Consider the following 12,811-nt stretch of genomic DNA (forward strand, 5'->3'; position numbering starts at 1 on the left):
ATGTGATCAAACCTCTGGTATCTGTCATCAGCCTAATTTCCCCAATCAGTTCTGACAAGAGCCACAAAATGAGTTGATTTCATAGACTGGTGCATTCTCAATCTAACCTTCTACATTAGGTCTCAGCAGTTTACCTGGAAGGTTGAAGCAGAAGAGACATGACCGATCTGATCAGCGTGTATCTCCAGGCTTCTGCTCTTGTGCTTTCCTCCTTCGAGGAAACAAACGAACAAACTCGACGTCTGGATGTACACTTATTCACGGAGAAATGTGAACCCAAAACGGTTATAAAAGATAAAACGTTTTAAATATAATAAGAAATATAAAATATTAGACTTCCATGATGTCTATATGCTGTAACCTTCTAGATAACCTTTTGAAGGACTTAAAATGAGCCCCGCTTTAATCCTCGATGTGTCACCTCAGAGACAATGAATAAAGCACCACAAAATTCATCTTAGAAACAGAGACCTAACCATTCAATGATATGTACAATGCATATGTGACAACGATACAAGAGAAGAAAACAGATGACAGAGAAAGACCGAGCGAACCAGAGAAAACACTTATCAAACTCCCGTCATGCAGATACGAATTTACACAGGAGACCTGAGGAGTATTATCTCTGCTGGTTTGTGAGAGCGATGCCCTTCCTGTCACAGTCCCAGAGGCATGTCAAATAAGAGCTCGATTCAGAAATGTACACAAAGCAGGGATCCTTTGAGACCTCTGTGTTATATTCTTTTCAATGAAAGAATTTTGGGGAAATTGGAGAGAAAAATAGGGACAAAATGGACGGAAAATGGAATATCAAGCTTAGGAGTCAGGTTAGGTAGATTTTAAGGGATGTACATCTTGCCCATGTTTTTGAGCAAAGTAATGCCAGAGAGTTTCCCGGGGTGCCTCCTAGGGCTCGATTCTGGGTGGTGTGGCAGCACCCTCCTCGTTGTCTGAGGAATTAGGGGATTCCACAGTAGCAGCATCCTTGCTGCGACTTCCCTTGCTGTTGAGTCTGGGCCCCACCTCAGCTGAAGTACTGCTGCTGCTCTGGCTATCTTGGCCCTCTGAGTTCTCCAGCATCTCCTGGATTAGCGGTGGCATGGAACCTGGGATCTCCATTTTTAGAGAGATGACTCGCTCTGCTCCTGCAAGACCACGGTAGGAGAAAAACAGTTTTGAAACTGGAATATAAATCCTTAACATCTATAGTCCTTTTCTCAATATAAACCATATAATACCTAAAATACTAGCAGTAGGGATGTGCACAAGTAGTCGACTGATTGTTGCTGTTATGTACGAGTCGTTTAATCTGATGGTTTTACATTGTAACTGATGCCGATGCTGGTAGATTGTTGTTTCATAAATGTTATGCAGCCATTTGCTACCAGATAGAGCATCTATGTTAGGAAACGCCATAAATCTATTAATCCAGGCCTGAACATCATGTTAACACTGCTATCGTTCTCTAAAGGTGAAAGAATGAGATCGCTGATATAAGCAGCTGAAATTAGCTTTCTCCAATGGGTGGATGGGCTCTCCCTTATTAATAGTGTGAGGAGTTCAGTCGTGTGGGGGGTTCAGAGTATAGCTGCTGAGCCTCCACATAGAAAGGAGCCAGCTGAGGTGGTTGCCTCCTGGCCTCTACTAGCCAGGCATGTCCTACAGGAAGTAGACCCCAGGTAAGACCCGCAGATCCCATCTGGGTCACGCTGCATAAAAGTTATAAATTGACTTGCATGTAATTGACTGATAAATAAATAATCCCATTGAAACCAAGACTGATTGATGCCCCAATCTTATGGCATCAATCAATCAATCAATCAATCAATCAATCAATCAATCAATCAATCAATCAATCAATCAATCAATCAATCAATCAATCAGGGACAAGGAAACCTGCACAAAGTTGGAATGGGCTACTAAACAATCACTAAGCTCAGTGAAAAGGTGAGTGTTAACTGTAAATGCTTGTGCACTAAACCTTACTTAGCCATGGTCACGTGACACAGTGTTTCGAAATATCAGCACTTCAGAAGCTCAACACATTAAAAATGTCAGTATTAAGTGACCCATTCCCACAATTCCTGATTAAAATAGAAATAGCAGAAATACAAAATGCTGTTGGTCTGGAGCTCCATGCAGGATCTCACTTCATGGGGCGAAAGGTGGTGGACTAGCCCAAAACTACACAGTTGGAGCTTGTTAATGATCTGAAGGCAGTTGGAACCACAGTCACCAACAACACCTGATGTATTTTGTAACGTATTTTGAATACTTTGGATTACTTAATATATTATCATGCTTTTTACAACTACATGAATGTGCTATTGCTGTGATTTATTACTGAAGGTTACTCTCCACACCAACACCAGCTAGATGTTTAAATCTTAATATATATGAGTAACAGTAGGTGGACATTAGGTAAGGCTGCACTTTTTGCAGTGATCTCGTATAGAAAACTATTCAGCGCGTATATAAAACAGGTCAGCGGCTCCGAACCGTAGTAAAGGGACCTCTGGCTAATACGTCGGGTTCGTGTCGGGCTCGTAGCCGAAAACTAGTTTTACTTTGTTGTCTGGGTCAACTTTGCTAGTGAGAGACAGAGAGCGGCGTTGAAAGGCTGCTGTTGGACATACAGTAACTGTAACGGAATACAGTTACTCATATTTTGTATTTTAAATACGTAACGCCGGTACATGTACTCTGTTACTCCCCAACACTGGACACAGTGAACATCTAAATGATTCAGAGAAGGCTTCCGGTCAGATGAAACCAAAGTCAAGCTCTCTGCCATCAACTTGACCCGCTGTACAAATACACAAAGAACACCATCCCCACAGTCAAGCACAGCGGTGGAAACGTGCTGTAGGACTACTTCACCTCACTGAGGGGTCAATACTGGCTTTTTGTCTTTTCCTTTTAAAGGCCTAAACATATCTATTAAAAACCTTGAAGATGCACTGGATGAATGGATAATTTGGTTGTTTGTGAACATTTTTCTTTTTTAGCATGAGTCAAAAATCCCTTGTGATGGCCAAAAAAAGAGTGGCTTTATTGTCATTTCAGGGATGTGCAGTAGTACAGCACAGAGTGAAAAGAGACAACGTTCCTCCGAGACCCTGGTGCTACATATGACATATAACGGACAAACACAGGACTACGTAGAGTGTGAAGTTCAAAAATTGCAAGAAAACAAGACAAGACAGTGCAACACTAAACAGAACAGAATGATACAGACACAAGCAATGGAAATGTGCAAAATACTGAGTATTGTGCATAAAGTAACTTGGTGTCTGAAGGTGTGTGTGTGTGTGTGTATGAGATACTGCAGGTAAGTGCTTGGTAGTGACGTGTATGAAGGTATGAGTGTGTCAGTCCAGTCACTGAGTGTTCAGGAGTCTGATGGCCTGGGGGAAGAAACTCTTCCACAGTCTGGCATTGAGGGCCCGGATGCTCCGGTAGTTCTTTCCAGAAGGCAGCAGGGTGAAGAGTGTGTTTGAGGGGTGTGTGTACAACGCTGGTGGCTTGTAGGGTATTGCAATCCAATACGGTGCAGTTACCATACCAGACAGTGATGCAGCTGCTCGGGATGCTCTCAATAGTCCCTCTGTAGAAGGTGGTAAGAATGGATGGTGGGAGATGGGCTTTTCTCAGCTTCCTCAGGAAGTAGAGATGCTGTTGGGCCTTCTTAGTTATGGAGCTGGTTTTGAGGGACCAGGAGAGGTTCTTTGCCAGGTGGACACCAAGGAATTTGGTGCACTTGACGACCTCCACAGAGGATCCATTGATGTTAAGTGGACAGTGATCTCTCCGTGCTCTCATGAAGTCAACAATCCTGTCTTTTGTTTTGTCCACGTTCAGAGACAGGTTGTTGACTCTACACCAGTCTGTTGTGCGTCCTCTCCGTATGCTGACTCGTCGGTTCTTGCTGTTGAGACCCAACACAGTCGTGTCATTGGCGAACTTGATGATGTGGATCAAACTGTGCATTGCTGCACAGTCGTGAGTCAGCACAGTGAACAGCAGTGGGCTGAGCACACAGCCTTGAGAGGCTCCAGTGCTCAGTGTGGTTGGAGATGCTGTTGCCGATTCAGACTGTCTGAGGTCTCTCCGTCAGAAAGTCCAGGATCCAGTTGCAGAGGGAGGTGTTCAGGCTCAATAGGCTCAGTTTTCCAATCAGGTGCTGAGGAATGATTGTGTTGAATGCTGAACTGAAGTCTATGAATGGCATTCATACAAACGTGTCCTTATTGTCCAGGTGGGTGAGGGCGAGAAGTAAGGTGGTGGCGATGGTGTCGTCAGTTGATCGGTTGGGCCGATAAGCGAACTGCAGTGGGTCCAGTGTGGATGGCAGCAGGGTCTTAATGTGCCTCATGATGAGCGTCTTGACTTCATTATGATGGGCGTGAGTGTAACGGGGCAGTAGTCATTGAAGCAGGACACTGGGGACTTTGGCACGGGAACGATGGTGGTGGCCTTGAGGCACGTTGGGACAACAGAAGATGTCTGTGAGGACAGCTGTCAGCTGGTCTGCACATTCTCTGAGCACTCTCCCAGGGATGTTATCTGGACCAGCAACTTTCCGTGGGTTAACTCTGCGAAGATTTTTCCTCACATCAGCAGAGGTCAGACACAGAACCTGGTTTTTGTGAGGGGGGTGGACTTCCTTACCAACACATCATTCTGAGGGTCAAAGCGTGCATAGAAGTTGTTCAACACATCTGGTAGGGAGGCGTCACCATCACAGGCAGGTGTTGTCTTCCTGTAGTTGGTGATGGCCTGGATGCCCTGCCATATGCGCCACATGTCGCCGCTGTCCTGGAAGTGGCTGTGGATTCTTCTGCCATGCACGCACTCTGATAGCTCAAGACAGTTTGGCCCTTGCTGTTACAACTAAAATCCTCCAGGAGGCACAGCACCAGCTGCTCAATGAATGAGTGAAACAAACAAATTTTACCATCGATGTGCTAAAATCTAAAGAGGAGCAGATCCAACAGAGACTTGCTTCGGCTGCAGTGATCGGATGCTGTACGCCCGATCACTGTCTGTCTGTCGTGGTGAAGAGAGAGCTGAGTGTAAAAGCGAAGCTCTCAATTTAACAGTCGATCTACGTCCCTACCCTCACCAATGCTGTGCTGAGCTGTGGGTAGTGAGCGAAAGAACGAGATCGCGAATACAAGCGGCGGAAATGAGCTTCCTCCTAAGGGTGAGAAGTTCAGCCATCCGGGAGGGGCTCAGAGTAGAGCCGCTGCTGCTCCACATCGAAAGGAGCCAGCTGAGGTGGTTCGGGCATCTGACAAGGATGCCTCCTGGGCGCCTCCTGCGTGAGGTGTTCCGGGCATGTCCCACCGGGAGGAGGCCCCGGGGCAGACCCAGGACACGCTGGAGAGATTATATCTCTCGGCTGGCCTGGGAACGCCTTGGTGTTCCCCCGGATAAGCTGGAGGAGGTGGTGGATGGGTGGATGGATGGAACATTGCAGACGTGGAAACAGAGCAACTACGGGTGAAATTTTCAGCCTGTTGCAGTAATGCAAAGCCCCCAGCATCCAACAGGTGCGGGGGGCATCTGTTGGATGAACGAAGGCACTGACATCACTTAGTAATAAAACAACATCATCATCCTTCTGGCAGACAAGGGTAGGTGCACAGTTCTGTGAAGCATGTGGAGGGGTGGGAGTGCATAAGTGTTACTTCTTCCCACTGCTTTTTGAGCACCTGTTGTAGTAGAAGATAGTATTTTCCTTCCTGTGTGTGTGCTCTGTTTTGTATATATGCTTGAAAAAGCTTGAAGATATAAAATTGGATGGTTAGCTGTTTCAATTTAGTCCTGTTCAGTTTTATTTTATTTATTCAGCGCCAAATGACAACAGCAGTTGCCTCAAGGCACTTTATATTGTACAATAAAGACACAACAATAGTAGAGAGAAACCCCCAATAAATGATTCCTTTGAGCAAGCACTTGGCAACAGTGGGAAGGAAAAACTCCCCTTTGGCCAAAATAAAACCTGAGCAGAAGCAGAGCAGCTATCTGTCGTGACTATTTGGGAGTGAGGGGAGGGAGAAATAACAAAAAAACACATAGTGAGTAAAAAGGGTGAGTGAAGAAGTACTCAGTGCATCATGGCAGGCCACTAGCAGCATAAGCATACTGCAGCATAACTAAGGGAGGACTCGTGGTCACCTGATCAGCCCTAACTACATGCTTTAGCACAAAAGAAAGTTTTAAATCTTAAAAATAGAGATAGTGTCTGTCTCCTGAATCCAAACTGGAAGCTGTTCCACAGAAGAGGGGCCTGACAGCTGAAGGATCAGCTTTTCCTTTTCCTTTAAAGACCCTATAGTCTACAAGTAAGCCAGCAGAAGAGAATAAAGTGCTCTATTGGGACGCTATGGTACTACGAGCATCATAAGATGGGGCCAGATTGTTGAGGAGGATTTTAAATTAGATCCTGGATTTAACAGGAAGAAAAGCCAATATAGAAGAAATCTGTTATTTTTGTCGTGTATATGCAAAATAAAAAGATGTTCACAAACATATTTACAATTTCCTAAAATATAGTTATTTGCAGCATTTCATCATTATGTTTAATTCAGTTCAATTTTATTTTTAAATGGCAGCAATTCACAAAAGCTCATCTCAGTGCAGTTTATACTGAAAGATAAAGACATCACAATATTAGACAATCCTCTGCTTCCTCTTCGACGTCCAACGTGATCCTGGAGACAACTAGCCGATGCTTCACATGTGTGCACATTCCTCCACTCTTGCACAGTGGGTGGAATAATTATTTGGAGGTGTGGAGAGGCCTACCCAGTGTCCAGACCTCAGTCTTTTAGAAAAATCAGCATGGGATCAAATAATTATTTCCCCTACTGTAAGCTGTATATATCTTTATATCTTTCCACCAAAGGATTTCAAAACTTTCCAAAGAGCTACTATCAAAGCTGTGTCGTGTAACAGCACCTCAACCCAGCTTTAATCATCATTGTCTCCAAAACAACAACAAAGCCTGAACCACCTTAGTGATGAAGAGATGGAGAGTGAGCAATCAGTTAATAACCTACCTTTGGACCGTTAACCATTTCGGCTCAAGCCTTTTAATTAGGTTGAATTTGTTTTATTATTATTATATTTTAATATACATAAGATGTAGGCTGGACATGAAACAGCATATGCATTATTCAGCAAATACTTCATATTCAAATACATTTATATGAAAGTAAAGCAGCTCAACCTTAAACATGTGCAGCAGTAATATGGGGAATCTTCTATTCTTTTTACTTTTCAGAGTTTTATGTGTCCTGAAGTGTTTTCATGATGTTTTATTTAAAACCACTTTTATTTCCAGCTAATTTTCAGCTAATAATAAATGATCTTTGGGGATATAGCAGATATTTATTTAACTACAGTGGTACTAATAATGCCTTCCTGTAGCTGTCACCACACAGCACTTTAAAAACATCACTTTGCTGATTGTAAGCTCAATCATCACCACACGGTACGCTAATGTCCACCCTACCTTTAGCACTGATACTGCGCAGGTCGGTGATCTTCATCAGGGTTTTGGGGAACATGTGTGGTTTACTTGGCCGACGCTTTCTCACATAGATCTTGAGAGCTTCAAGCAGTGGCTCCTGCAGCTGGTCCACTTTAGAGGGCTCCTCGAGATCCTGACGATCTGATACGCAGACAGATGCACAAAACACGTCAGACTTGAGGCTCAATTAGGACAAATTCATATATTGGTTTTATATGATATAGACAAAACTGAGGCGATTATATGTGATGAAGTTTGGTTTGATTTAGAAGAAAAACATTGCAAACAGAGCTGTTCAGTCGGGTTCAGTGTTGTCTTTCAATAGCAGCAATGATCTCAGTGTACCTTAAATTGCAAAGTTAAAAAACCCTTTAATATAAAAGAGAACAACTCAGCATTTGCTCTCACTTGCGTCCTTTTCCGGACATCCAAAGTTATCCTGCAGACTACTGTTCGATGCTGACTCTTCATATCACCTTGCAGTCTCCTGTCTTTCAGATTACACCGTCTGCATATGATGTAGTCCATATGTGTGCACCTACCTCCACTATACAGCGGGGGAAATAATTATTTGCAGGTCTAGAGAGGCCCAACCAGTCTGTAGACCTCAGTCCTACAGAAAATCTGTGTTGGTCATTGAAGCTTCAAGTTGCCCAGTGGCAGCCAAGAAAGGATTTAGAGTTCACCGACTCCTCGCTCCTGAGATGAGTGCAAACCTGGTGAACAACTACAAGAAATGCCTCACCAAGTACTCAATCGTATTCTGTTTGAGGGTTCAAATACTTGTTTGACTCAACAATAATAATATTTTGTTGTTGTTGTTTGTTTGGTTGATACAGTGTATCTGGAAAGTATTCAGAGAGCTTCACCTGTTCCACCTCTTGTCATGTTACAGCCTTATTTCAAAATAGGTCAAATTCATTTCCACCTCAAAATCCCATAATAACAGTGGAACTGTTTGTTTGCTCACTGTGTTGCAATTCTTGCAAATTCATTAAAGAGAAAAAACTAAAGTATAACATGTGCAGTATTCTACTGACACTGTAAGTTAACGATACCGCTGTGCCTGCAGTGCAGCCAAGGAATCTTTAACCTTTAACCTTTAACCTTCTATAATAGGTTTGTTAGTTTGAACAAAAGTGATTTTAGTTGATATTTTGTTGCTGTTTGGTTCTGTGTGTTTGAGTAATGTGATGGAACTCATTTGAAATATTTACAGTTACCTGAAACATTAGCGAGCAAACAAGATGAGATTACGTGGTATGTAAATAAAAATGTGAACGGATGTTGATGACCTGATGGTGTAATGTGTACTTCACAAACCAGTCATAAGGTGGCAGTGTTTACACTCAGATCTAGACCTGGGGAAACTGTAGTCAAGATATGTGATTACAAATGCGATCAGAGGTGTCTTGTGCCTTTCATGGGTTATGCAAGAGCCTGTAATATGTAGCGAGACCTTGTGGGTTGAGTATATACGTATAGAGCTCTGAATGAAAACCCAGCAGTGATGAAATCTGAGTGCTGATGGCGGGTGGGAGTGATTAAGACAACTGAAGCATGATTTTTGGTGGACATACAGTAAATGAAACATTATTACTCTCTAATTTCCTTCATGTGTTTGACAGTCTGATCGTTGCTGCCTTACTCAAAGAAACCTGTGGCTGACTTTCAGACTACATTCAGCTGGAGTCAATACGGGCTAACTGTGCTGAACGAATACGAGTCAGGCAGAGTTTAAATGTGGACTGAATCATTTTCTTTACGTACTCCAACATTTCACCATAAACTGCTTAGTGTATGTCTTTAGACTATGATGCAATCAGGCTGCAAACAGCATGTTATGTGTGGTCCTGTTGGTCTGGCAGCCTGTAATGTTTCACTTCGCTTCATGTGCTCAGTTGTATTTGTATTTAGCAAATAAAGCTGTGATTTGAGTTCTAGTCTGTTTGAGTCCTGCATCTGGATCCACTCAATCACCACGTGGTTTTTGACTAAAACGATCTAAGTATAGTTGTGACTACAGCCAAGATCTGATTGCTTAGATAACATTTGTGGGTAATTCCTTCTTTTGAGCAAGCACAAGCAGGTGTAACCATACAATCCCTCTGAGGACCGACAGAAATGTGATGAGGTCTGCTCAAAATTTGTGTCCTCGTGTCCTTATTTTTTGAGGTACACGTTGTCAGTTTCTCGTCATTCTTTGGTACCAACACTAATCAACACCAACGGTTCCCATTCTCACTAAACGCCTGATGCTCTGTCCTTTATTCACCTCCAGAGATGAGACAGATAGCGCTGAGGAGGCCTGTTTCTGTGTCATCCATCTCAATGGGCAGGAGCTGGTTGGCAAAAGTGAACACCAAGTCAGTAAGCGGGCCGAAGCCAGCATTGTGCATCTGCGTCCGGTTGAGGGTCAGCCCATCTGAAAAGGTCATGGTGTCCTGGTCAGGGGTGTATCTTGTACAGATGCGCAGGATCTGACAGAGAAGCAAACAAGGCAGAAACTGTGAGAGATTCACAGCTGGCAGGTTTTTAATGAAATGCAAGTTTAAAGGGGACCTATTCTGCTCACTTTCAGACTGCATCTTTATTCTGAGACTCCACGTGATTAGCTTTATATCACAATTTGTCCAATAATATAAACTGTAGTGGAGTGCAGTGTAGTGTAGTTTACTACCAGAGAGAAGGATGTTTCTCCTTGCAGTTAGTATTTATTTATTTTTTGTTTCACACATGGTACAGCAGTAATGCATTCCCATACACAACCTTCCTTTCAATTAAAGTAGCACTGTTTCCATGCATGAAAAGGAGCAGGAAGAAGAATAAATTCTTACTGACACCTGCCCCCTATCTGTGATAATACAAGTAGGCAACCAAAATTACACTATGACAATTTTCTGCACATAACAAAACAAAGCAAACAGAACAATATACTCAACAATGAGCAATACCACTAAGTATCAAACTAAAAGGATCATTTTTCTACAATTAAATTCTATTCTTTTCAACTTCTTCATATTGGTTCATCATTTTATTCTTATAGCAGATTTTAAATTGAGAAACATTTGTACAACACTTAAGATGATCACTGAGAGAACTCCAGTTTCTTATGCCTGTGACTGTTGGACACATTTGCCTTTGTGTGGTTCGAGCTTAAAATAAAACTTCCTTCTGCCGTCCCCATTTTCTGAACACAATACAAATAAACTTTGTAACTTGAGAGGTAGTGTTTTATTTTTCGCCCTAAACATAATAGTTAAAGTCTGTAATTTCACTATGTCTTCTAGTTTTAATAATTTCGATTTTATAAACAAACTATTAGTGTGTTCTCTATATTTAACATTATGCATCATTCGAAGCGCTCTCTTCTGTAATAAATATAATGGTTTCATATTAGTCACGTATGTATTCCCCCATACTTCAACACAATAGCTCAGATAGGGTAGAAACAATAAAAAACATAATATTCTCATTGTCTTGTAATCTAATATATATCTAACATTACCCAGGATATAAATACTTTTAGCCATCTTTTTTTTAACATGTTCAGTATGAGGTTTCCATGGTAACTTGTCCACTATTACACCCAGAAAACTGAATTCTGTCACTCTTTCAATTATCACTCCCTCTATAGATAATACTATCTCTTCCTCCTTTACACGGTTTCCGAATATCATAAACTTTGTTTTTTCCAAATTCAGCGATAACTCATTTACATCAAACCATTTTTTTATTTTTTTCATTTCAATAACCATAATTTTAGCCAATTCTTTCACAATAAAAATTTGTATCATCTGCAAACAAAACAAAATGTAACATTTCTGACACATCACAAATGTCATTTATATATAAATTAGAGACCACAGAGAGGGCTAAATGCAGACGAGATCCTAAAGACACTTGAAATGTTATAGTTGTTCTGTGTATTGTTGCTGCTGAACGAGCCAGTGATTTGCTGACATGTTCAACCTAAAACAAGGAGTTAAATGCACATTCATCTACCTAACACCTGGCTGCTGTTCTTATTTACAGACCATTATTTACCTTGACATGTTGCTCTGTTTGATTTTAATAGAAGTCAGCTGACTCTATGAGGTCTAACACATTTTACATAAACCAGCAGACACAATACACCAGAAAAACAGTGACCTTCCAAAGACCCGAAGAGAGTAACCTTTGGATCTCCCTGTTGCACTGCATGTTTGTGTGTGTGTGTGTGTGTGTGTGTTCACCTAATGAAGCAACTGATGGTGGATGTGAAGCTTACAGTAGCCTTTGAAGCTATTTGAGTGGGTTGACTCTGACAGTGAGTGGCAGGCATGTCTGCAACATGAAAAAGAATAAAACATGGCTACTGGCGGTGACTCGCACCGGCTGGCCAGGCCTGCGCTTAGATACACACATACACACATCTACCCACAAAGTGTTTGATCTTTCTACTGACACTCCCTCACCCAGTCCTTGTGCATAATATCTACGCCCTTCACCATAAAAACGTGCGGGTGAGCGGATGTTGATGGTTGAGTCAGAGCCAGAAACTCATCGTGGTCGGCCTTCAACTTCTCACCTCGCGTGTGTCCCTGTGAGTTCATTACACTGCTTTGTCACACCTGACAAGTACGACAGGCCAGTACAAAGTCTCAAACTCAACTACAGCAATAGCCCCAAAACTAACCTGTTAACAAATACATATAAAGAATAATAAATAATGTGGTAGCGACCAACAAGTCCTGAAATCCTGTGTGATTTAGCTCTGTTGCAACTACATCAATAGCCATCAATGGTGGATTTTACATTCTCAGTTTAATTTACCACGTTTATGTTTATACTATAATGTTAGTTGGGTTTATTAGTGGTTAATAAAGACTATAGCAGATGTATTTGTATCAGTTAAGATCATACATTCTTGCTCTCACTTGGCGGAGTCACATGACAGTGTGGCAGCTTGCTGCTCTCAGATTCCAGTGGCTGGTTTGTCTTTTACGTTTGTTTACACTTGTGACTACATGGAAACCTCTATAGAGAAAAATGAAGGCAGCGCTGAAGTGCAGTTTGTCCACTGGCCACCTGAGGCTAAAAGCAAATCAGTCACTGCAGACTCATGATGAAATTGCTAACTTTACATAATCGACAAGCATATTTATTTTACAAATAGAAATAAAAAAAGACACATTGATTGTTTCTCCCTTCGTAAGTCTCAGCTGGCGAATTTTCTGATAACTCATCCAAATAGATCCTGGTGGAAGATGTCTGACCTCTTTGATTGAC

The 12,811-nt window shown here is 42.0% G+C and overlaps 1 protein-coding gene across 1 annotated transcript in view; it reads right to left on the reverse strand.

The window, feature by feature from the left end:
• Nucleotides 1–455: 455 nt before the first annotated feature.
• Nucleotides 456–12,811, reverse strand: part of LOC113014142 (retinoic acid receptor beta) — a 45,922-nt gene continuing 33,566 nt past the window's right edge. Inside the window, exons 4-6 of the mRNA XM_026155468.2 lie at nt 9,816–10,020; nt 7,523–7,681; nt 456–1,145 (exon numbers count right to left, since the gene is read on the reverse strand). Coding sequence (XP_026011253.2) covers nt 907–1,145; nt 7,523–7,681; nt 9,816–10,020 — 603 coding nt within the window. The 3' untranslated portion in view covers nt 456–906. The remainder of the gene's footprint in view (nt 1,146–7,522; nt 7,682–9,815; nt 10,021–12,811) is intronic.

The sequence above is a fragment of the Astatotilapia calliptera genome, chromosome 22 (genome assembly GCF_964374335.1).
Source record: "Astatotilapia calliptera chromosome 22, fAstCal68.1, whole genome shotgun sequence".
Taxonomy (NCBI): Eukaryota; Metazoa; Chordata; class Actinopteri; order Cichliformes; family Cichlidae; genus Astatotilapia; species Astatotilapia calliptera.